General features: G+C 38.6%; 1 protein-coding gene across 1 annotated transcript in view; it reads left to right on the top strand.

Moving 5' to 3' along the window:
* LOC144962590 (uncharacterized) overlaps positions 1–25,000 on the top strand; it is a 112,017-nt gene that overhangs the window by 39,913 nt on the left and 47,104 nt on the right. The window contains exon 2 of the mRNA XM_078895673.1: positions 3,235–3,781. Coding sequence (XP_078751799.1) covers positions 3,764–3,781 — 18 coding nt within the window. The 5' untranslated portion in view covers positions 3,235–3,763. The remainder of the gene's footprint in view (positions 1–3,234; positions 3,782–25,000) is intronic.

Here is a 25,000-nt window from a genome sequence, read left to right as displayed (position 1 = left end):
GTCCCAGGTTGAAGATTTAAAAACCAAACTGAGGGTCATTTTAATCGATCGATATTCGATAGGCAAATTTTCTGGCTAAAATTTTAGATACGTGTTTTGTCAGATCACCCCAGAGTAACGTTTCCCTTGATCGTTCGTCTTATATCGATCTATAATTGAAGTTCGATTTATTTGACAAGAGATTATTAGCTTATCAATTAATCAATCAGCAATCGATAAGTTACATTAATTCTCCGATACTTTACATGTGAATTTGATATTCCCATGGATGTAGTATGGATGATCTTGCATAATATTATCGATTCATCCCAAATGCTCTTCCCCACCCCCTCCACCCTTCTTCCCGATCTCTTCTCTCTCTCTCTCTCTCTCTCTCTCTCTCTCTCTCTCTCTCTCTCACTCACTCTCTCTCTCTCTCGCTATCTCTCTTTCACTATCTCTACCAACCCCCTACTCTCTCTCTCTCTCTCTCTCTCTCTCTCTTTTTTTTTTTCTATCTATCTCTCTTTCTTTCTCTCATTCTTTCTTTCGTTTTTTCGTTCTTTCTTTCTTTCTTTCTTTCCCCCTCTCTATTCTAACTCTAATTTCTTTCAATATTTTCTTATTCATATTTCCTTCCTCCTCCCTGAATTTCTTTCACTCTTCCTCTCTCTCTCTCTCTCTCTCTCTCTCTCTCTCTCTCTCTCTCTCTCTTTCTTTCTCTCTCTCTCTCTTAATTTTCGTCATTTTCAAATCAAATCTTCCAAAAATTAAAACATTCATAGACAAACAGACAACCTGTCAGAGAATCAGGAAAATATAAAGATAGATAAATAGATAGATAGATAGATAGATATATAGATAGATAGATAGATAGATGGATGGATGGATGGATGGATGGATTAATAGATAGATGGATAGACAGATAGATAGATAGATAGATAGATAGATAGATGGATAGATAGATAGATAGATAGATAGATAGATAAATGGATCGATGGATGGATGGATGGATAAGATAGGATGGATAGATAGATAGGTAGATGGATTTATAGATTGATAGATAGATAGATAGAGCTAGATAGCAAGAATGTTGAAAGGACAAGATCAGACAGACGGATGAACGAACAGATAAATGGAGAGAATAACACATAGATATACTTATTTATATTAAGACTAATAAATTAATAGATTGATGGATAGATCGATAGAAAAATAGAAAGCTAGATAAATATAAAAAGTAGATTGTATTCAATGAGTGAAGAACTAACAAACAAAAACACACATTCACGCTGGTGCCGGATCGCACACACACATGCAGGGAATGAGAGAGAGAGAGAGAGAGAGAGAGAGAGAGAGAGAGAGAGAGGCCGACAGAGGTATATAATTGGCATGACCTTATCCCTGAGAAAGACTGCCATAATTAGCCAGTCTGTAGAGGTCACCTCATTCAATATAATATGCACATCATCGAATATCAGGCCCGCTGCCATTTCTATCTAATTAGCCACAATTCAGACAAAATGTGTAGCATGAACAGCTACGGATATTGGTACAAGACGATATTGCTGTACTTTGTAAAATAAACACATTTCAAAACTTTTGGTCAGAAAACGTGTTCTTCTAATAACCATTTATTAAAATGTACCTAATCTTTTCAAAAACGTTCAAACTTCTTAAATCCCAGACTTGAGAGTTGTGGTTAATTTTTATTTATGTAATTTTTTTAGACAAGCTGGGGATCCTTTTAATCGAACGATATTTAAAGGACGAGTTTTCTGGCCTAAATTTTGAAGCTATGTTGTTTCCGAGGACGGTGGGAATGGTGATAAATAGGATGTCGAAGACGATGACCGTGCTGAAAATGAAATAAATGAATGAATAAAGGAATGAATGAATAAATAAATGAATGAATAAAGGAATGAATGAATAAATAAATAGATTTAAAAAATTGATTAGCCAAGTAATACTACAAACAAATAACTTCGAACATTTATATTACACATTTTCATCGCTCCCCTCCCCTCGGCAAGGCGGAGTTGTCGTACCAGTAAGGTCGTGGGTTCGAGTCCCCATCGCCGCGAAGTTGTTTTTTTAAAAATCTCTATTGTCTTCTGACACTTTTTCTACTCACTTTAGTCTTTGTTCTAATCTGTCAGACAAAAAAAAAAAAAACAATTCACTTGAATATTTGGAGGCATCCTGATTCTGCAGCGTCGGATGGCAGGTTGTTCCAGATTGTAATTGAAGAGTGATTTTCCAAAACTTACTAACTCGGTTTTTCCCATTTTGAGATATTGAGGATTATTTCCCCTAAATTTTCTCATTTAGTCTATTATTTTATGATATTTAAACTTCAAATTCACAAAAGTCTAATGGAGATCTTGTGAAATTTGATGCTTACAATATAATTTTCATTTCAATTTATCTCATGGATGGAAAATCTCAAAAAGTAGAAAAATGAACTTAAGGAGTTTTGAAAAAAAATACAGCCTTTCAATTACAGATGGATTGAATGAATGTTTGTGTGTCTGTTCTTGCTGGGGCACGCGGAGGGTGGGGGGAGGGGACAATTCATGATGATGTCCCCATGTTATTCTGGGATTTGGTCTGATTGACTTTTGGTACGACAACTCCGCCTGACGGGGGAGAGCGTGACTCTACCGTATGAGCTATCCACGCGCCGCGAAATTTTTATTCTCTATTGTCTTCTGGCACTTTTCTACTCACTTCATCTCTTGTTGTTATCAACATAAATGCCTTCTCCACTCACTTTTCTGTATGGATTATTGTGATTTTGTCTCGCTTTCGATGGGTGCGAAGTGTCTCTATCTAACCCAAGCTTCAGATTCAGGTGTGAAGCGCATATATTTCTAGGAATGTCGTTTTCAACAAAAAAGAGAGTTTTTTATAGAGCGCAATATCCACTCGAAGCCTCAAAGCTCTTTCCAAGGGATCCCAAGCCAACAGCACACTTAACATGTAGGACGAGACATAACGCGTGTAAGGCGATATCACATTTTCTTTTCGGACAGAACAATGATGTTAACGGCCTGGTACTCATTTTACAGTTAAGATGAGTAAAGAGCCAAGGACTCAACTGTGCGCCGAGCGAGGCTCGAACCCATGACTTTCTTACCCGAAAGCGAGTGTCATACCACAATACTACATAGCCGCACATACGCCTGGCAAATTTGTTTCGTATTTATTGATCATCAATGATTGACACTTTCTTCTCATCGTTTTTTTTTTCAGATCATCGCCTGACGAGGTTCAGAAAAAAGCATCATTCAAGAAGTCCCTCCAGTTAAGAACATCTGGAGAAAAAAAAACAGACGAAAACTGGGTCACGAGAAACATTAGGAAACATTGGATATACGGTCTATATCGATTGTTACGGCATATCACACATTATGCCATCTGCTCTTGCGAGACAGTATTATCATCACAGAAACACAGACATGGGGCTATCCATTTCATCCACTCAGCACACCACTCGATCCCACAAAACAACAATTTAATTAAGTCTAATGAAATCGCCAATCTTGACAACGAAAGCGAAAGCAGCAAGCAATGCGATGATGAAATCAATAATATTAAAACGTGCCTTGGTTACAAAAGAGTTCACCAACAAAGCATCTGCTGATGAAGACACAATAATATTGTCTTCATGACCGCTTTGTTGCGAAGGTCAGTCTGCTGGGCAGTCGAGAAGATTTTTTGTTGATGTTTGTGTGATAAGGAAACAATTTTATTCGAACATGTTGGATGAATCGAAGTGACTATGGACACCGGCGAAAAGGTAAGAATAAGATTAGACCATTATTACGACAATTCTTGTTCTGGGTTCGAGTCCGCTCTGAACGGCGCATAGTTGAGTCATAGGTAAAAGCTCTTTATTTACATTCTCTCATCGTACTCTGGTGTAAAAGGAGTACATTGCCGTTGAAAGCGTTGTCAATGTCGGAAAATATAATATCGCCTAACAGGCGTCCTACATGTTAAGTGTTACTCTTGGTTGGGGACGTCTTATAAAGCCCCTTGAGCACGTTTATTGTATATTGCTATATAAATACTCACGTTTTTTTTTGGTTGTTTTTTTAAATCTAAAAACTTATTTGTAAGTAACTTCATTTAACTTCATGAATACGTCCTTTAGAGTTCTACACCAGAGCCAGAATTTTCTGTAGCATTAAGCCAACAGTGGCGATTGCTTGCTACCCTTAGAACATGACTAGTAAATCTTGATGTAAATTCTGCCAGATCTAACCGACCCAGCTACCCAATCTTTGCTGAGTGGGTAATAAAGGGGTGTTTCTTTTTTAAGAAACTCGCCTAAACCCGTCGAAACCCGCCGAAGCCAGCCGAATCCGAAAGGTTATGGGAAATAGGCAGCAGTGGGGAGTGAACCTGTGACTCAGGGAAGTGTACACCATTGGGGAGTGAACCTGGGACTGGGTTTCGGCGGGTTTCGTAAAAAAGAAATTGCTTTTCTCTAAACCCGCCGAAACCCGCCGAAAACCATAGTATCAGGTTCACTGGTGTACACTTCCCTGAGTCTCAGGTTCACTCCCCACTGTTACTTACTTCCCATCAGATATTGTCGGGTTTCGTTGGGTTTCGGCGGGTTTCGTAAAAAAGTAATTGCTTTTTTACTAAACCCACCGAAACCCAGTCCCAGGTTCACTCCCCAATGGTAATGTAAATGTTGCTGCTCAAAGCTCGAAGAAATAAAAAAAAACAATGTGAAATTGAATGTAAGCTTCAATTTAATATACGAAAACAGATAAAATGACGTTTCGGGTTTTCCCTTTATCAACAAAACAGGATGAATGAAACACTACAGACGAATGAGATAATGTGGTAGTGGCGTTGTTAAGATAAATAAAATTGTTTTATTCATCAACTGTATCAAACCACTGACTTTTTAAAGTCTCAACATGAAGACCGTTTCACAAGTCAGGGATAATCTTAACCCTCTCCATACCAACCACAGGAAATTCGTCACATTCGTTTCGATATTATAACCAACATTTTTCTCGGTCAGATTTCTTTTGTGTATCCAAATCGAAGAACTTTTATATATATATATATATATATATATATATATATATATATATATATATATATATATATATATATATATACAGCTTACAAATATCCATATAACTTAATGAACTTAATACTGTCTTGTACAACTTGTTTTGCTGAACAAAACTAGACTATGTATATCATGCATTTATTTCTTTAGAGAGTTAGAGTTTTTGATAATCATTTTATCTATGTTGGATGGATATGGCGTTTTGGGAAAATCCGAAAAAGGTCAGTAATGAGAGAATTAATCGAACGATATTTGAAGGAAAACGTGTTCTTCCAAATTGAAAGAAAACACTTTTTGTCGTATCTTAGTGTGTATCAGAGAACTGGTGTTGTGGAAAATGAGATGCTCTAAAGATGCCCTGAAGGAAACGATAAGGTAGGGTTGGGTACAGGGACGAGATTCTTGTGTGAAAGAGAAAGATTAAGTACGATCTCATGGATGCTATCGAATCCATCTTGAGATCCATTCAACTCTCTTTTCGGTATCGATCCGAGTGCCTTCGGAGTAATCGTACGCCAATGAGAAGAGATTGGAAGAGATAACGTATAAATACATTTACCATTACTTCAAAACCCTTTTTCTTTCTCTTGCTCCGTTTCGCCATAATATTGCTTTTACTTTTGTACAATAAATTCATTGTCACGTTTCCGTAATGCATTTTGCAGTTCGTATTAAGCGAAACGTATATTTTCATCATCATGATGATAATGATGATGATGATGCAGGGGGATCGATCTTGGTCCCATTGTGTGTGAAGCGAGTGCTCTACCAACTGAGCTATCGGGATTCCACGCTCAGTTTACTTGCTGCCATATTTTAGAAATGTATGACGGAAACGACTTGGAAGCTTAAACACATTTTCATTTGATCAGAATCTTACAGGTGACATTTTTTATGAAAAGTAGCGTATAAAGTTGGTCTGTAACATATTTATCATACTATAATTTTAAAAATTTGAAGTCTCGCGATGATCAGAGGATAAAAAGTATTGTTTCTTTAAGTGCGACTATGTGGTCTTGTGGAAGGTCATGAGTTCGAGCCTCGCTAGGAGCATGGTTCAGTCCTTGGAAAAGGCTCATTACGCACATTCTCTCACCGTACGCAGGTTTAAAACGAGTACCTGACCATTAACATTGTTGTCCCTGTCGGGAAAAAAATTGTATTATCGCCTAACAGGCGTCATGTCTCGTTCTACATGTTACGTGACCCCTTGTAAAGCACTTTGAGCGCGTTTAGTGGATATTGCGCAATATAACAGCTCTTGTTTTTAAAAACTACTTTCAACATCTAGCCACCATTATACTTTAACTGTTAATTATTATTTTATTGAAAATAATTTCGTAAGTTAGAATTCCATTACATGCGTATGTCAAATTTTAATGGCTCCATTTAAATAAATACAATGCCAAAATAACAGTAGTTTTTTTCAAGACATGCCTGTGGTCTGCTTACGTCAATGGGGAAACCTTTTAACATATTCGTAAATCTTAGAAATTTTGAATTGGTTCAAATCTACGTTTAACATATTTGTCCACTTCGGTTCCAAGAAATTGATAGGAAACTCTATATGTCTATTTGTTTCATAACATAGACAATGTGAATTAAAACAGTTCTTCAACAACAGAAAATCCCCAAGGATTGAGAACAAATCGAACCTTTTAAATAAATGATTTTGCAAAAATTATATAGTTTGTAGTGCTATCTAAGTCTAACCAAAACTACAACTTGCTTGTTGAGTTCTTCGGTTTATAATAGTTTCTTCAATTAGAATCCTATTACAGACATGTGTGTCATATTTGGATGCCTCTATTGAAATAAAGACAATACCTAAATTCACAGTAATTTTCAAGACAATCATTTGATATGCTGACGTCAATGGTATTATCAGTAAAAATGTACAGACTCCAGGAAATAGAGATTTTAAAAATCCCTCAGATTCGTAAATCTCAGTAAATTTTTAATTGGTTTAAAGCTAGATACGTTTATCACATCTAACAAGAAATGAAGTGAGGCGAAAAGTGCCAGACGACAAAAGAAAATAAAATAACTTCGCGACGATGGGGTCTCGAACCTATGACCTTACTGGTACGATAACTCCGCCTGGCCTGGAGAGGGTGGCTCTACAGTCGAAAACATCCGCCACTCGACTATAGAGCAGCTACCCTCTCCCCGCCAGGTGGAGCTGTCGTACCAGTAAGGTCGTGGGTTCGAGCCCCCACCGCCGCGAAGTTATTTTATTTTCTTTTGTCTTCTGGCACTTTTCTCCTCACTTCATTTCTTGTTGTTATCAACATATTTGCCTAGTCCACTCACTTGTCTGGTTTAACATATTATTTGTACGTTAACTCATAGAATTTAATCGGAATCTCTAATGGGACTATTTTTTTTTTCGTAGCATAGACATTTTGACTTTAAAGACTCTTCGACGTATCAATCATAGTTTGTAGAAAATCAAATCCACGTAATAAATGTTATTATAGAAAGAAAATACGCGATTCAAGGACTTTCAACGTCTCACAAAATAAATACTTTACTTGTTGAGTTTTTCGGTTTAAAGTTTAAAGTAGTTTCATCAATTATAATTCCATGTGTGTCACATTTGAATGGCTCCATTCAGACAAAGACAATTGTATGCCAAATTACTGTAATTTTGAGGACATCACTGCCATCTGCTTACGTCAATGACATTGTCATTTCCATTGAATAAGATGTCGCTGAGCACAGTAAATGATTAGGGGTGGAGTAAGGAAAACAATATTCATCTTCTTTTGTTATTTAAAATGTGTCTCCTCTTACTAGATCTTTGCTTTCCTTCTCCCCATTCCATCTTCCTCTTCCTATTCTTCTCCTTTTTCTTTCACTTTTTTGTATTAATTTTCTATCACGTCCTCCTCCTCCTTCTCCCCCTCCTCTCGTGCCTCACTCTCTTCTTTCTTCTTCTTCTTCTCCTTCTTCTTCTTCTTCTTCTTCTTCTTCTTCTTCTTCTTCTTCTTCTTCTTCTTCTTCTTCTTCTTCTTCATCATCATCATTCTCCTCTGACCCCTCCTCTCTCCTTGCTTCTCCTCCTCCTCCTCCTCCTCCTCCTCCTCCTCCTCATCCTCCTCCTCCTCCTCCTCCTCCACCACCACTTCCTTCTTCTTCTTCTTCTTCTTCTTCTTCTTCTTCTTCTTCTTCTTCTTCTTCTTCTTCTTCTTCTTCTTCTTCTTCTTCTTCTTCTTCTTCTTCTTCTTCTTCTTCATTATCACCACCATCTTCTTCTTCTGCAATATTTCCCCTACCCCCAACTCCTTTTCTAACGATTTTCCATTGTTCACAGCCTTCTTTTCTCCCACTGTTCATCTTTGATGTCTTAATAAATATCAGCACAATAAAATAAAACACAAACAAACCGTAATTGAGCGTCAACAATGACTTTTCAATTTTGCCTCGAATGGAAATAATGAAGTTTATTGCTAATTGAGTCGAGAGGTTGGCGACAGAGAAATGAGGACAAACACAACAATCTAGAGAGTGGGGAAGTGGGGGGGGGGGGAGGAGGGGGAGGGAGACAGAGTGAGAATGGATGCAGGAGGGTAAAGAAGGGAGAGAGAGAGAGAGAGAGAGAGAGAGAGAGAGAGAGAGCGAGAGAGAGAGATAGAGAGAGAAAGAGAGAGAGACGCAGACACACACAGAGAGAGAGAGAGAGAGAGAGGGGGGGGGGGGAGTTTTGACAGAGATCAGAGTGTTTCTCATAACGTTTCCCGAGCTTTGTGATTTTCTGTTCCATTTCCCATCTGTAACTCTTTATCAAATCAGGATTTTAAAATCAATACGGGTGAATAAACAAAACGCATAATATAGCTGGAAAAATCGATGATTCTGCTTTATTCAGCTCACTGCTGGTGGTCTGCGTTATGTATGTTTCTTTTAAGTTGTTTGTTACAGTTATAGTAAAGTTATGATTTTTTAACCCTTTTAATTCACGACTGAAATTTTTCAAATCAAACTTTTTGACTTAACCGCCTCAACACGGAATTTAGATGCTGAAATAAAAAGACAAACATTTTTTTATTAAAAGCGGTGTTTTGTCGGAAAGAGTAGGAACCTGAAAAGTGAATTTAGAACCAAAAGGATTCGAACTTTATTTTGCAACGTAAAGAATTTGTGTACATTCTCCACTGAAACGAATAAAACTTGGTCCCAATTTTTAAACTATGGCTATTAATCGACATATAGGTACATATATGCAGGTCTGGCATCCGAACCCACTTATGGGCCTAGTTTTGCATTGTTGTAATGGACAATATTTTGCGTCATTTGTTGTTTTTTTTTGAGAATTCCATTAGAACAATGAGTCCATAATGAATTGTGTTATCAGACCTGTAAATAAGTGCATGTCGCTATAAATCCAATTTCCAGGACCTTATTTGATCCGGACATATTACCGCTTTGAGACGTTGATTCACATATTATATGAAACGGCGTTGCTCAGCTATACTTGTAAAGCGCTTTGAGCACATTTAGTGGATATAGCGCTATATAAAGCTCAATTTACTGTCTTTGATTTGTAAACTAAAGGACTCGAGTTCGACCACCTGTCTTGAGCTCACTTTGCGGCGCTGCTCTGCAGCTAACACCTGGTTATTCCAATCCGCCCTTGATACAAACACTAAAGACAAATTTTCCCCTTGGAGAATAAAAAGTTGTCCTTCAAAGCCATTAGGCCGATGTGCAATTATTTGCAGAGGTCTGATAGCCCAATTCCTCATGAGCTCATCTTTGTAAATCGAAATCTAAAATAAAATGATACAAAATATTGTCCATAACAACAATGTTAAACTAGGCCCATAAGTGGTTTTATATATATATATATATAATATATTATATATATATATATATATATATATATATATATATATATATAGGCCAATTAAGCCGAAGTTTATTTCGGTTTCTACTGCGTGAAACAATAGCAATTGATTGCTTCCCTTGCATAGGACGTTAGTCTATCGCAAAGTACTTTCCGCCAGATCTAACAGACCCAGGTACCAAATCGCTACTGAATATATTGATGTTTTTTACACTGCTATATTATTTTATCTTCCGGTTGTGTAATCATATGGTATGATTCCAGTCTTGTAGTTTGAGCAAAGTTGAGTTGTCGAAAGGCTCTAAACTCACATTCTCTCACCTTACTCAGGTGTAAACTGAGTAGCTGACGTCATCTCTGTCAAAATAAATTGTAGTTTTAAAGGGTTCTTTTTTACGTCCAGTACTACATACTGCCGAAGTAGTTGTTGTCAATGGACCACTTGCGAAGAAGTTTGAGCACATACTTTAGTGGATATTGCTCTATATAAAAGCTCACATTTTTATTCCTTCTTAAAAGAAACGTATACCTAATGATAATGTTAAGATATGTTGTCAGATGTAAATAAACTCATCATGTGATTCATAAGGTAAACCTGATACGGAGCAGGGAAATCATTTCTCTAAGGATTTCATTCAAGCAACGGGAAGATTATGAAAATATTTATTTTATCGAAATTACAGGCATTTAAAGATAAAGCGTGCAATTTAAACATATTGCATTCAAGGAGTAGGATAGATAGATAATATTATCCTTGACGTAAAAATATTGATCTCAAGATGTCTTTACAACTTCATCGTTCAATTTTTGAAATATGAAAAGAAAAACGTTACGGATATAATATAGCGGACTATTCAATTTCCTTATTTCTCAAAGTGCTTATTAATGAGTTTTTTTAAAATTCGAGGCGTATTCATATAGACATAATACACTATCCACTTTTCCCAACTTTCCCCATGAGTAAAAGGCGACCATTTTTCTCCCCCCCCCCCCTCTCTCTCTCTCTCTCTCTCTCTCTCTCTCTCTCTCTCTCTCTCTCTCCTTGCAATATCAAGCCTTGATACAAATTATATATGACAATCGTTAAGATACTTAACACTAACCCCCGTTTCTCGTTCGTTAGTAATGAGAGTAGATTGTATGAGATATGCAAGAATTACTCTGGTATAATTTATTCTGAAGACAAAAAAAAAACAACATTTTTTTAAAAATCTTGGTCAGAAAACTCAACCTTGAAGTCTCGGGTTTGAGAAATTTTGACAAGATCACCGTTATCGATATTTGAGGGACGAGTTTTCCCGAAACGTTCATTTAATCTGCTCTTGTAATAAAATCGAAGCTTACATTCAATTTCATATTATTTATTATTTAACTCATGCACTGCGTCGTTGTACAATCTACTGATAACGTTACAAACAATGAAAAGACGTTCTCAGACAGACAATAACAGCCGTCCACACAAAACGTCAATGCCATAATCTCTTGCAATGCCTTATACAATCTAGATCTACTCGTAATGGTACAGAAAAAGTGACATTCTCAGACAGACAATTTCAAAGCCATTTATTATCCCTAGCTTTGCCTTATAATACAATTTTCACCCGTAAAGGTGGATACAGGAAAAAAAATGACGTTCCCATTTAGACAATACCAGCTGTCCACACACGACAACATCAATGCCACTAACTTATCTCTTTCATTGCCATTTACAATCTACTCATAAAGGTACATGACATGACATGCTCTTACAGAAAGAATCAGTCATCCAAACAAAACGTCAGTGCTAGTTAACTCGCGTACTGCCTTATAGTATCTAATCATAATTGTACATACAGTGAAATGGCAGTCTCAGACAGACACGATCAGCCGTCCACACAGAAACGCCAATGCCATTTAGTTTTATGCACTGCTTAATTTAATACGGGGAGATGGAAGTTTTCGACCGACGATATCAGCCGTCAAAACAAAACTATAATGCCATTTATCTCTTGTACTGTCTTATGCGATCTACTCATTACAGTACATACTCTGACATGACGTTTTCAGACAGACATTATGAACCGTCTACACAAAACTTCAATGCCATCTATCTCTTCCATGACTTATGCAATCTACTCATAATGAATCAGTGAAATGACGTTTTCACACAGACAGAATCAAACGTCTACACGAAACTCCAATGCTATTTATCTCTTCCACTGCCTAATACAATCTACTGATTGTGATATTTTTAGTAAAATGACGTTTTCACACAGACAGACAAAATCGGTTGTCTGCACAAAACGTTAAAACAATCTATCTATTGGACCGTCTTATAAAATCTATTCATTATGGTACCTACAATGAAATGACGTTCTCAGACAGACAATATCAGCCGTCCACCTTTAACGCTATTTATCTCTTGCACTGCCTTGTACAATCTACTCATAATGTTACAGAGTTAAATGACAAACATGATTAGCCGGCTACATAAAAAGGGCAGTGCTATTTAATCTTGCACAATCCACTCATAAAGGCACATACAGAGAAATTACGTCCTCAGACGGACAATATAAGCCGTCCACACAAACTGTCAATGTTATTAATATCTTTTACCGCCTTATACAATCTGCTTTAAAGGTCATATAGAGATATGACGTTCTCAGATAGTCATTATCAGCCGTAGAGACAATAATGTCAATTCTATGTGTGCCGTACTGTGATAAAAAGAAAGACAAACACGTTTTATAGTGGTACTAGTAGTTGTTGTAGTAGTAGTAGTAGTAGTAGTAGTAGTAGTAGTAGTAGTAGTAGTAGTAGTAGTAGTAGTAGTAGTAGAAGTAGTAGTACTGTTACTTCTGCTGCTGCTACTGCCACTAATGATTATACTTATACCGACATCCTTTAATTTTTGTATTTATTACCAATTCCATTGCATTTATTTTCAATTCCATTGTATTTATTTTCAATTCCATTGTATCTATTTTCCAACAGCAGTCTACACGTTCTTTTTATATATTTCACTTTCTAAACTGCATTACACAGTTCCTCTCCGCCTCCCCTTTTTCACTTATTGCGCACTTTTTAGAAATTTCTATTATTTTATTTTAATGTGTGCTTCCTTACAAAGGAGCATACAATTTCCTGCCCATCAATATTTTTGTTTATTCATCTTAACAATGCCACTATCACATTATCTCATTTATCTGTAGTGTTTCAATCATCCTGTTTTGTTGATAAAGGGGAAACCCGAAACGTTTGATCTGTTCTTGTAATAAAATCGAAGCTTACATTCAATTTCATATTATTTATTTCTTCGAGCTTCGAGCACCAACATTTACATTATGCAAGAGTTATTTAACTCTTTGACCTTTGTGTGGACGGCTGATTCTGTCTGTCTATCTGTCGGTCTGCCTGCCTGTCTGTCAGAAAACGTCGTTACAAAGAATATACCATTATTGTGAGCAGATTGTAATAGACAGTGCAAGATAATAGATGGCATTGACTTTTCTTGTGGACGAGTGATTCAGTCTGTCTGTCTATCTGTCTGTCTGTCTGTCTATCTGTCTGTCTGAAAACGTCATTTCACAGTATAGATATACCCTTATGAGCAGATAGTATAAGACAGTGCAAGAGATAAATGGCATTGACGTTTTTTTGAGTTGAATACCAAGTACACCGTCTGGGTCAATGTGTCAGGCCGCCGGATTAAAACTTTATACAAGACCCACTTCGCCGTCTTAAAAGATTTATCAGGCCGTAGGGAACGCAAGAAAAAGTAAAGATTAACTTGTCCATTCACATTTATAACGATTGATAAGCATTTCACTATTTTATTCCTCTCTATATAGTGCATAGGAATTAAAAGATAACGATTTTTTTTCTTTCTTTCATGTCTTTACAATCAAAAGAGACTTCCAATAAGTTTGCCAGTATCATAGAAAAACTGTCATAATCACCCCCCCCCCCCCCCCCCCCCCCCAATAGCTTGAACTCTTATAAAGCGCAATATCCACTAAACGTGCTTAAAGGGCTTTACAAGGGGTCCATAACTAACAATAATAGTTAACATGTAGGACGTGACATGACGCCTGTTAGGCGATATTGATACAAATTATTTTTGGACAGGGGCAACGTTGTTAACTGCCAGATATGGCCAGGCCATTTTACACCTGAATACGATGAGAGAATGTGAGTAAAGAGCCTTTTCCAAAGACTCAACTATGCGCCAAGCGAAGCTCAAACCCAGGACCGATCCGAAAGCGGGTGTCGTACCACAAGACCACATAGTCGCACAAATTACAGAGTGAGATAATCTACATATGTAATCGCTGCTGTCAATGTTTTATATTGTGACGTGTTTACCAGAAACGTCCGATTTTATACACTCACATATACATACATACATACATACATACATACATACATACATACATACATATATACATACATTACATTACATCACAGTACACACACACACACACACACACACACACACACACACACACTGCCTCTAAGCGGCCACCATTTTAGATGGATACAAAACGCCTTGCAGGCAACACCCTAATTTGTCTCCTTCGTCTCTCGCCAATCTACACATTTCACCCAATCACACCACCCCAGTTCTCTCTCTCTCTCTCTCTCTCTCTCTCTCTCTCTCTCTCTCTCTCTCTCTCTCTTTTTTTTTTTTTTTTCTCTTTCTCTCACTCTCTCTCTCTCTCTTAGTCTTTCTTTCTCTCCCCCCTCCCTTTTCTCTACTTTGTACCCATCCCTCTATTTCATTTTGTCATGGGGCCAGAGTTTATCCTGACTTCTATAGCTTGAAACTGACAATAGCAATTGTTTGCTACGCTTTGGATTGGACGCTAGTCTATCGCAAAGAACGTTCCACCAGTTCTAACAGAACCAGCTACACAATCACTGCTGGGTGAACAGACTGGTTAGCAATTAATAGTCTGCACTAAGGATCGATCTTTATCTGTCTATCTATCTTGTATTTATCTATCTCTCTCTATCTATCTATTTATCTATGTGTCTATATCCTCCTATATGCAAAAAGTTCTTACGTCTATTCGATGCAGCTTGACATATGATTCTAAGAACGTATAGAGATATTATTTATGACACTGAGTGCTAAAAGAATAATATGTCTGTCCATCCACCTCCACCGCTCTTGTCTTTATTTATCACTTACAAAGCACTAGACCGATCTCCCTACGCTACCCGTGTAATTCTAACTAACAAAAATTTTCAAATGTTGAATTGAGATGACAAAGGTATTATCCTTAATAAAAATTTACCCAATCGCTCATCTGCTCCTTCAAACCTCTGATTTTCACATCACAACAGTATTCACCATAATATACTTTTCCCATTGTCATTTATAACCCCTTTCCCTCCTCCAGTACACGCACACACATATACACACACACACTCACACACACAAACACACACTCTCTCTCTCACACACACACACACACTCACACACACAAACACACACACTCTCTCTCTCTCACAAACACACACAAACACATTCCTTTTCCAATCCTCTCCTCTGTCCCTGAGGGAATTCTTGTCTCTTTTACGCTGAGATGCAATATATTGGCTTAGGACGTTAATGGGGAGACACCAGGATATTTTTGTCTTGTCCTTAAGACGGACATCTATCCTTGAGTCAAATTGCTTTTGTGCCGAGGTGATGAGGTTTTGTGTTTTAGTTTTAGGACACCGGTTAACCCATCTCCTAGTCAATAAATGTGCTCCATAGGTTCGTGCACAACATTATCTCACGAATATGTATATATATATATATATATATATATATATATATATATATATATATATATATATATATATAAACAGACGGGGGCGAAGTGGCCGAGTAGATAAGGCATTGCACTGTGACCTGGGTCCCGGGTTCGAGCCCCGCTTCAGGCACTTTCGTATTTTCTTTTCCTTGAGCAAGATTATTAACCCCCAATTTACTCACTAGGACATCAGACATCTTGTTTGATGAATTATCTATATTCCTTTGTGGAATGCCTAGGCGACGATATCTTATGATGTCGTGGCGGAATGGCATAATTTATATATATCATACATATATAATGAGTGAAATCAACTCGCATTTCGTTCAACAATACGGACGTTTCGACACCAAGGAGTCTCTTCAGTTGTTAGTTGTGCGATCTACTTTGATGGAGAGTAAGTAGATCCCTGGTTCATTTCGAGTGTTGCTTCGTGCTCGAAGGCGCGTAAAAGAGCAAAATGGTGTGAATAGATGTGTACGTTTTTGAAGTCATGAATAAGAAGAAGAAAATGTGGGGGGAGGGGCGGGGGAGGGAGGAAGAGGAGATGGAGGAGAGGGAGCTGTTACATTGGGAAGAATAGTGGGGGAAAGATAAGGGGAGGGGGGGGGGGGGTCAGGTGATTGAATGGAAATATTGAGGAAAGAAGGAATTGTGGGAGGATGGAAGGGGGGGGGGGGGGGGTTGGGAAGGGAGAGGAATGGGACGTATATGGGGAAGGAGGCTTAGGGGGGAGGGGGTTTATTTTGTGCTATTGATTTGAATTTGTTTGAGCGTCATTGTTCTAAGTTTGGCTGTTTTGTTTAGGACTTTATGTTTATGACCGTTTAAAATTATATCCATTTTTTCATTATATATATATAAACCCATACCATGTACAAAAGTCTCATGCAGGTCATATCTAAATCACAATCTGCCTCTAAGCAGAAACCTTTTTAGATTGATGCTAAACGTCTTGCAGGCTTTATCCTGATTAATACTTTGAAAGAGACAAACATCCTATCCAAAGGATAGCAAACACTTCTATTGTTCAATTCACGCTATGGAAAACTGGATAAACTCACCTCCACGGGGCATTATAGCTGTGAGGAAAAGTGACCCGGATACAATTAAAAGCAGATGGGTTAGTTTTAAAAAGTCAACTTGGTCTGAGACTTTGCTGATTAATGGAGTCCTCTACCAATTGTTATATTATCAGAACCCACAATGTTTAAAAAAGTCAATTGTCATCTCTTGTTGTGCTTTCACCCTTTCCTTACCAGCCATTTTCAGATTTTTTTCCCCAAAATTTCACGCTCACCCAACACAAAAATAGTTTTTTTCTTATTCAAACAGAAAAGCAACAAATACATTCTCAACTCTACAACACAGAGTCACGTTTTATAACTAAACTAAAATATATTTCTTTAAATGGTGTGATTTACAAAAGAAATCTGAATGATAAAAATGCTGGTTGGATCGTAACGAAGGTGACGATTTTCTTATGGTTGGTAAGGAGAGGGTGAAAGCAACCGAGTTTGTAAGCAACGAATAATAAAAGTGCATCATCAGCAACTTCTTGATGTTTTGTTTTTTTATCTCACCAATTACTTTGCAGCTCGTTTTGATGATGGCATCCTTATAAATAATCAAAAATAATAAATAACGATAAAAATATTATTGATTACCGGTATCGATAAAAACCATTCATTGATAGCTGCCAGAATTATCACATGCTCTGATCATCTGTGCGAGCATATCCATTTGAGGTAATATCATTTATTAATCGCATTCTTGATCAACACAATTGATAACGATGCGATCACTTTCATTGCTCTCAAGGGTCAATCACATCCAATGATTACGATCTCATCTATCAAACCCACACACACCATCGTATGAATATTGCTCACATTGATTACATTTGTTACATACTTTTCTTCGAAATTTTTAATCGTGCAAGGAATCCCAAGTAAATTACAATATATAACAAGTAGGACGATATATGACGCCTTTTAAGGTGCTATCACAATTTTACTTTTCGCAAGAGATAGCGTTGTTTCTGGCCAGGTACTCTTTTTACACACAAGTGCTGTGAGAGCATGTGAATGAAGAGCATTTTCCAAAGACAGCTTTGCCCCGTCCACAGCCAGACTCGAACCAGAGAAGCCGAGTTTCGTACTACAAGATCGCAAAACCTTGAGATGTTCGACATCATCATCCATCGTGGCTTGTGCTCTTGAGCACGTTGCCGGTCAGCTGTCTCCACGAATCACGGTCCTCTGCGGTGCGCATGAAATCTGTGTTGCTTTTTAAGTCACACTGGCCATTCTAAGGTTATTTAGATAAGTCATTCTTTGTCTTCCTCTAGCTCTCTTTCCTTCGACAGCCATACAATTGAGAAAAAAAACACGGAATTGAAAATTTGGCCAGAAAACTCATCCTTAAACTATCGATCGATTAATATGACCTTTATCTTGCCAAACAACTCTTAAAATACGGTCATCATCCTCCATCCTCATTCGCATCCTTCTCCTCTTTCTCCGCCTCCTCGTCCTCCCCACCCCCTCCTCCTATTCATCCTTCTCCTTCTCCTACTCCACATCCTTCTTCTCCTCATCTTCTTCCTTTTCTTCCTTCTCCTCCTCCTCCTCCTCCTCCTCCTCCTCCTCCTCTTGCTCCTATACTTTCCCAATTCGCCTCAATCTCCTCCTTTCAATTGCCTACCTCCATTTCCTTGTCCTCTCAATCTACTACGCCCTCTCTCATCTTTCTTCTTCTCCTCCAATCCCTCATCTCCTTGTCTTTTTGGGGTTATTTTCTAATTCCATTGATTCCAAAACTATTGTATTCCCCATTGACAAAGAATCCTTCCTTCAACCATAAGCAGGCGAATAAAACAATTCGTATTTCATCTTCAGGATCAAGTTCATAGTCTTGAGTCTAAAATTTCTTGTTTCGCGGGCTCTCGTAATTTGCAGCCCTTAACCCCCCCCCCCCCCCCCAACTCACTCACCCCCCCCCCCCTTCCCCACCCCAGCGTCCACTTCATATCGGCTTGAGAGTGAAATTGCTTTGTGTAATAAGAATAGTCCGGAGCAATTTCCTTCTGTCTGAAGTCTAATCGACAAGGAAATGACAACAATAATATCTTTTGTTTGAAGAAATACAAACACTCATTCTATCATAAATATCTAAACAGGGTATTAGTAGAAGGCCCATACAAACAGTACAACCACGAGTAGCTATGCCATACGCTGAAAAATACAACCTGAATTAAAAAGTTTGGCCAGAAAAATCATCCTGTCTATATCGATCGATTAAATTGATCCACAATTTTCAAATCTTGGTCTTCGCGGACTTCCTTGTAGTTTGAAAGTATTTGACAAGACGAGGGTCATTTTAATTGATCGAGATTCGCAGGATGAGTTTTCTGGCCTAAATTTTAAATACGTCTTTTTACAAAGTACTGCAGAGGAGTGAGGGATTTTGTTTCGAATTACCGGATGAATAGAAATAAGATTCAAACATCGTTGGGGGAAAAGTATAGGCACTTAAATTGGCATTAAACATCATGTTTAAAGTGGCCAGTATTGAGGGATAAAAGCAGGAGGTGGAGGAGGTGGAGGGAAAAGAAGAAGAAAAAAAAAGAAAAGAAGAAGAAGAAGAAGAAGAAGAAGAAGAAGAAGAAGAAGAAGAAGAAGAAGAAGAAGAAATAGAAGGAGAGAGAAGAAGAAGAACGTTGAGAAGGAGGAAGAGAGAGTGAGAGCTTGTAATAAGAGGAGAAGAGAGTGAATGGGGAGAAGGATGATATTATGGAGAAGGAGAAAACAATTCAAAGGTTTATTTTAGGCAATTGCATTTACAAATAATACAGCTCGTAAAACCGATTTGTGGTCTTGTAGTTCGAGGCCCAGTCTGAGTGGAACAAATTTGAGTGCTTGGAAAAGGTACTTTAATTCCATTCTCTCATCGTACTCAGGTTTAAATTTAGCACCTGGCCATTAATAGCTTTGTCTTTGTCGAGGAAAAAATGTAAAATGCATTACAGTCGTCATGTTTCATCCTAATTGTTAAGTGTTGCTGTTGGCTAGGAACTCGTTGCAAAACGCTTTGAGCACATTTAGTGAATATTGTGCAACATTAATGCTCAGGGCTTTAGCAACAAATGCATATTCTGCCAATAAACAGCTCACATTAGCAGGAACAATGTACATACTCGCTCCAGCAGGAGTCACGTGAGACAGAAATCATCCAATAATTTTATTTGTTGATATTGAAAATTGTGTGATAACTAGTCACCCATTTGGCGGTATATAAACAATATCAATGATCAATAAAGGTCGATATCTTTCACGTTAATGTTTATAAACAACCAACTATTTATTTTCCGACCACGTGTGAAGGTGTGTCACAAATTCTATGTTTTGATTGGCCAAAAATATATTGGTTAATTACTATGACATTCAATATAATAATACGTAGTATGTAATCATAAACTTAAATCATTATATCAAATTAAGAAATTAAGGAGCAGGCACTGGTGTAAGATGAAGATCTGAACAAGCGTGTATGAATGGAGCCTCTGTGATATAATGGTAATACGTCTGACCAGTAATCAGAAGGTGTGAGGTTCGATCCCCAGATTACAACTGGGATGGTTTTATTATTGTATTTTTCTTGCTTGCTTTGCCTGGTAATTTCATACACACTTGTTCAAATCTTTATCTAAATCATTGTAAGCAAATTAATATTGTAGTTAAAATCCAACAAAACAAAATAATCGGAATATGAATTTTTCTGAGTTAATATTCTTTGACTTCAATGTTGTCCTAGGGTTAGAAATTTTTAATCAGATGAGTATCATTTTAATCGATCAATATTTGAAGGGCAGGTATCTGGCCAAAATCTTAAAAACATATTTTTTCAGAGTATGACATTATAGGCCGACGTGTCCATACATGCAGGTCTGGCATCCGAATCCGCTTATGGGCCCAGTTTAACATTTTTTGTATAGGACAATATTTTGCGACATTTTTAGACATTCCCATTACAACAATGAGTCCATAATGAATTGGGTTAACAGGCCTGCAAGTAAGTGCACGTCGGTATAGGCCATAGAATTTATGCATAATATGGAACTGGATACGCAATATAATATAAAATGATTAACAACAACAAAAATATAGTTATAAGGATTAAGGAACATAAGATACTAAAGTGCAACACTTTGCGCACACATTTTCAATCATAAGGATTAAGGAACATAAGATACTAAAGTGCAACCCCGTGCGCACACATTTTCAATCATAAGGATTAAGGAACATAAGATACTAAAGTGCAACCCCGTGCGCACACATTTTAAAGTCTGATAATCGACCGTATTCATGTTTTGAAATTAATTAATTAATCATTTTTTAAATAAGGGGGCAGCGTGGCTCAATGGTACGATCTTTGCCTGCTACCCGAAAGGTACCGAGTTCGATCACCTGCCACTGCGCTGTGTAGCCTTGAGCAAGTCACCTCACCCTAGCTCAATTTGCTGCGCTGCACTGCGGCTGACGTCTGGGTTATTCCGGTCTTCCCTTGGAATAGCCCCTGGAGACAAATTTCCTATATGGAATAAATAAAGAATGTTTTAAAAATTACAACAATCTAATCATGGCTATGTGCGCATATTAATATTACGAGATCCGATAACCGAACGAAAGTATGTGCTTGATGTATTATAGTGGACAGTATTTTGTGTTTGTTTGAGAATATTTACAATACAACAATGAGCCAATAACAATTTAGTTTATCAGACCTGCAAATAAGAACACGTCGGGCCTTCACGATTTGGATTGTCAGACTTGAAAAATAAGTGGACATTGATGCAACCGCAATGTTTTATGAAAACAATAATAAAAAAAAAACAATAAAAAAAACAACAAAAAACAACGAAGTAATTACTTTGGTTCCGATACAGGCAGATAATTCATTATATGATTGGTGTACTGGATACCCTGTTTTGTATCAATTCACGCAATCATCAACAATGGAATCGAGTACTATGCCAAGGACGAATGCGATACAGGACATAATCGTTCTAACTCCTGACCTCCGTTTATCGCTATTGTTTCATATTCTCGGACCTATCTATCTATCTATCTATTTATCTATCTATCTATCTATATATATATATAGATAGATAGATATATATATATATATATATATATATATCAATCTATCTATCTATCTATCTATCTATCTATCTATCTATCTATCTATCTATCTATCTATCTATCTATCTATCTGTCCATCAATCTATCTTTCTATCTACCTATCTATCTATTTATCTAGCTATCTATTTACCTGTCTATATATCTATGTATGTATCTATCTATCTATCTATCCATTCATCTATCTACTATCTATCTATCTACTATCTATCTCTCCGACAGATAAGGCTTTACATGATTGGTGGACTGAATACCCTGTTTTGTATCCGGTGTGTCTTTTTTACGAAACCCGCCGAAACCCGCCGAAACCCGCCGAAACCCGCCGGAACCCTACGAAACCCGACGAATCCCGACAAAGTTATGGGAAATAGGTGGCACTGGGGAGTGAACTCAGAACTCAGGGAAGTGTACACCATTGGGGAGTGAACCTGGGACAGGGTTTCGGCGGGTTTCGTAAAAAAGAACCAGTGCTTTTTTACGAAACCCGCCGAAACCCGCCGAAACCCGGCAAAACCCGACAATATCCAGCAAAGTTATGGGAAGTAGACAACTGTGGGGAGTGAACCCGAGACTCAGGGAAGTGTACACCAGTCGGGAGTGAACCTGAGACTAAGGTTATCGGCCGGTTTCGGCGGGTTTCGTAAAAAAGAATTAGTGCTTTATTACGAAACCCGCCGAAACCCGACAATATCCGGCAAAGTTATGGGAGTTTGGCAACAGTGGGGGGTGATCCTGGGAGTCAGGGAATTGCACACCAGTGGGGAGTTAACCTGGGACTGTGTAAAAAGGATATTAGTGGGAAATAAACCTGGGACTAAAGGGAGATGGATACCATTGAAAGTTGAAGCCGGATATGGGAGTTGAGTACCAGAGGAGAATGAACCTGACACTATAGAAGGTGGGCGCCAGTGGGGAGTGAACCTGGGACTCAGGGAATTTCAAACCAGTGGGGAGTTAACCTGGGACTAGGTAAAAAGGATTTCAGTGGGAAATAAACCTGGGACTAAAGGGAGATGGATACCATTGAAAGTTGAAGCCGGATATGGGAGTTGAGTACCAGAGGAGAATGAACCTGACACTATAGATTATGGGCGCCAGTGTGGAGTGAACCTGTGACTCAGGGAAGTGCACACCAATTGGGAGTTAACCTTGGACTGTGGGAGATGGATAACTGTGGGTATCCGAGCCGAACTATAGGAGTTGGGTACCAGAGGAGAATGAACCTGACACTATAGAAGGTGGGCGCCAGTGGGGAGTGAACCTGGGATTCAGGGAATTGCACACCAGTGGGGATTTAACCTGGGAATATGTAAACAGGATATCAGTGGGAAATAAACCTGGGACTAAAGGGAGGTGGATACCATTGGGAGTTGAAGCCGGATATGAGAGCTTGGTACCAGAGGAGAATGAAACTGACACTATCGGGGGTGGGCGCCAGTGGGGAGTGAACCTGGGACTATGTAAAAAGGATGTCAGTAGGAAATAAATCTGGGACTAAAGGGAGGTGGATACCATTGGGAATTGAAGCCGGATTTGGGAGTTGGGTACCAGAGGAGAGAGAAACCTGACACTATAGGAGGTGGGCGCCAGTGGGGAGTGAATCTGGGACTATGTAAACAGGATATCAGTGGGAAATAAACCTGGGACTAAAGGGAGATGGACACCATTGAACGTTGAAGCTGGATATAGGAGTTGAGTACCAGAGGAGAATGAACCTGACACTATAGGAGGTGGGCGCCAGTGTGGAGTGAACCTGGGACTCAGGGAAGTGCACACCAATTTGGAGTTAACCTGGGACTGTGGGAGATGGATAACTGTGGGTATCCGAGCCGAACTATAGGAGTTGCGTACCAGAGGAGAATGAACCTGACACTATAAAAGGTGGGCGCCAGTGGGGAGTGAACGTGGGAGTCAGGGAATTGCACCTCGGGAGTTAACCTGTGAATATCTAAAAAAGGATATCAGTGGGAAATAAATCCGGCTTCAACTCCCAATGTTATCCATCTCCCTTTAGTCCCAGATTTATTTCCTACTGATATCCTTTATACATATTCCCAGGTTAACTCCCCACTGGTGTGCAATTCCCTGAGTCCCAGGTTCACTCTCCACTGGCGCCCACCTCCTATTGTGTCAGGTTCATTCTCCTCTGGTACCAAACTTTCATATCCGGTTTCAACTTTCAATGGTATCAATGTCCCTTTAGTCCAAGGTTTATTTCCCACTGATATCCTGTTTACATAGTCCCAGGTTCACTCCCCATTGGCGCCCACCCTCTATAGTGTCAGGTTCATTCTCCTCTGGTACCAAACTCTCATATCCGGCTTCAACCCTCAATGGTATTCATCTCCCTTTAGTCCCAGGTTTATTTCCCACTGATATCCTGTTTACATAGTCCCAGGTTCACTCCCCAATAGCGCCCACCCCTTATAGTGTCAGGTTCATTCTCCTCTGGTACCAAGCTCTCATATCCGACTTCAACTTTCAATGGTATCCATCTCCCTCTAGTCCCAGGATTATTTCCCACTGATATCCTTTTTACATAGTCCCAGGTTCACTCCCCACTGGCGCCCACCTCCTATAGTGTCAGGTTTCTCTCTCCTCTGGTACCCAACTCCCAAATCCGGCTTCAACTCCCAATGGTATCCACCTCCCTTTAGTCCCAGGTTTATTTCCCACTGATATCCTTTTTACATAGTCCCAGGTTCACTCCCCACTGGCGCCCACTTCCTATAGTGTCAGGTTCATTCTCCTCTGGTACCAAACTCTCATATCCGGCTTCAACTTTCAATAGTATCCATCTCCCTTTAGTCCCAGTTTTATTTCCCACTGATATCTTTTTTACACAGTCCCAGGCTAACTCCCCACTGGTGTGAAATTCCCTGAGTCCCAGGTTCAATCCCCACTGGCGCCCACCTTCTATAGTGTCAGGTTCATTCTCCTCTGGTACTTAACTCCCATATCGGGCTTCAACTTTCAATGGTATCCATCTCCCTTTAGTCCCAGGTTTATTTCCCACTGATATCCTTTTTACACAGTCCCAGGTTAACTCCCCACTGGTGTGCAATTCCCTGACTCCCAGGATCAC

The sequence above is a fragment of the Berghia stephanieae genome, chromosome 1, assembly GCF_034508935.2.
Source record: "Berghia stephanieae isolate SIO BIC M18660-M18661 chromosome 1, UCSD_Bste_1.3, whole genome shotgun sequence".
Taxonomy (NCBI): domain Eukaryota; kingdom Metazoa; phylum Mollusca; class Gastropoda; order Nudibranchia; family Aeolidiidae; genus Berghia; species Berghia stephanieae.
The sequence above is the reverse complement of the archived record's forward strand: the minus strand, read 5'-3'. Positions and strand labels throughout refer to the sequence as shown.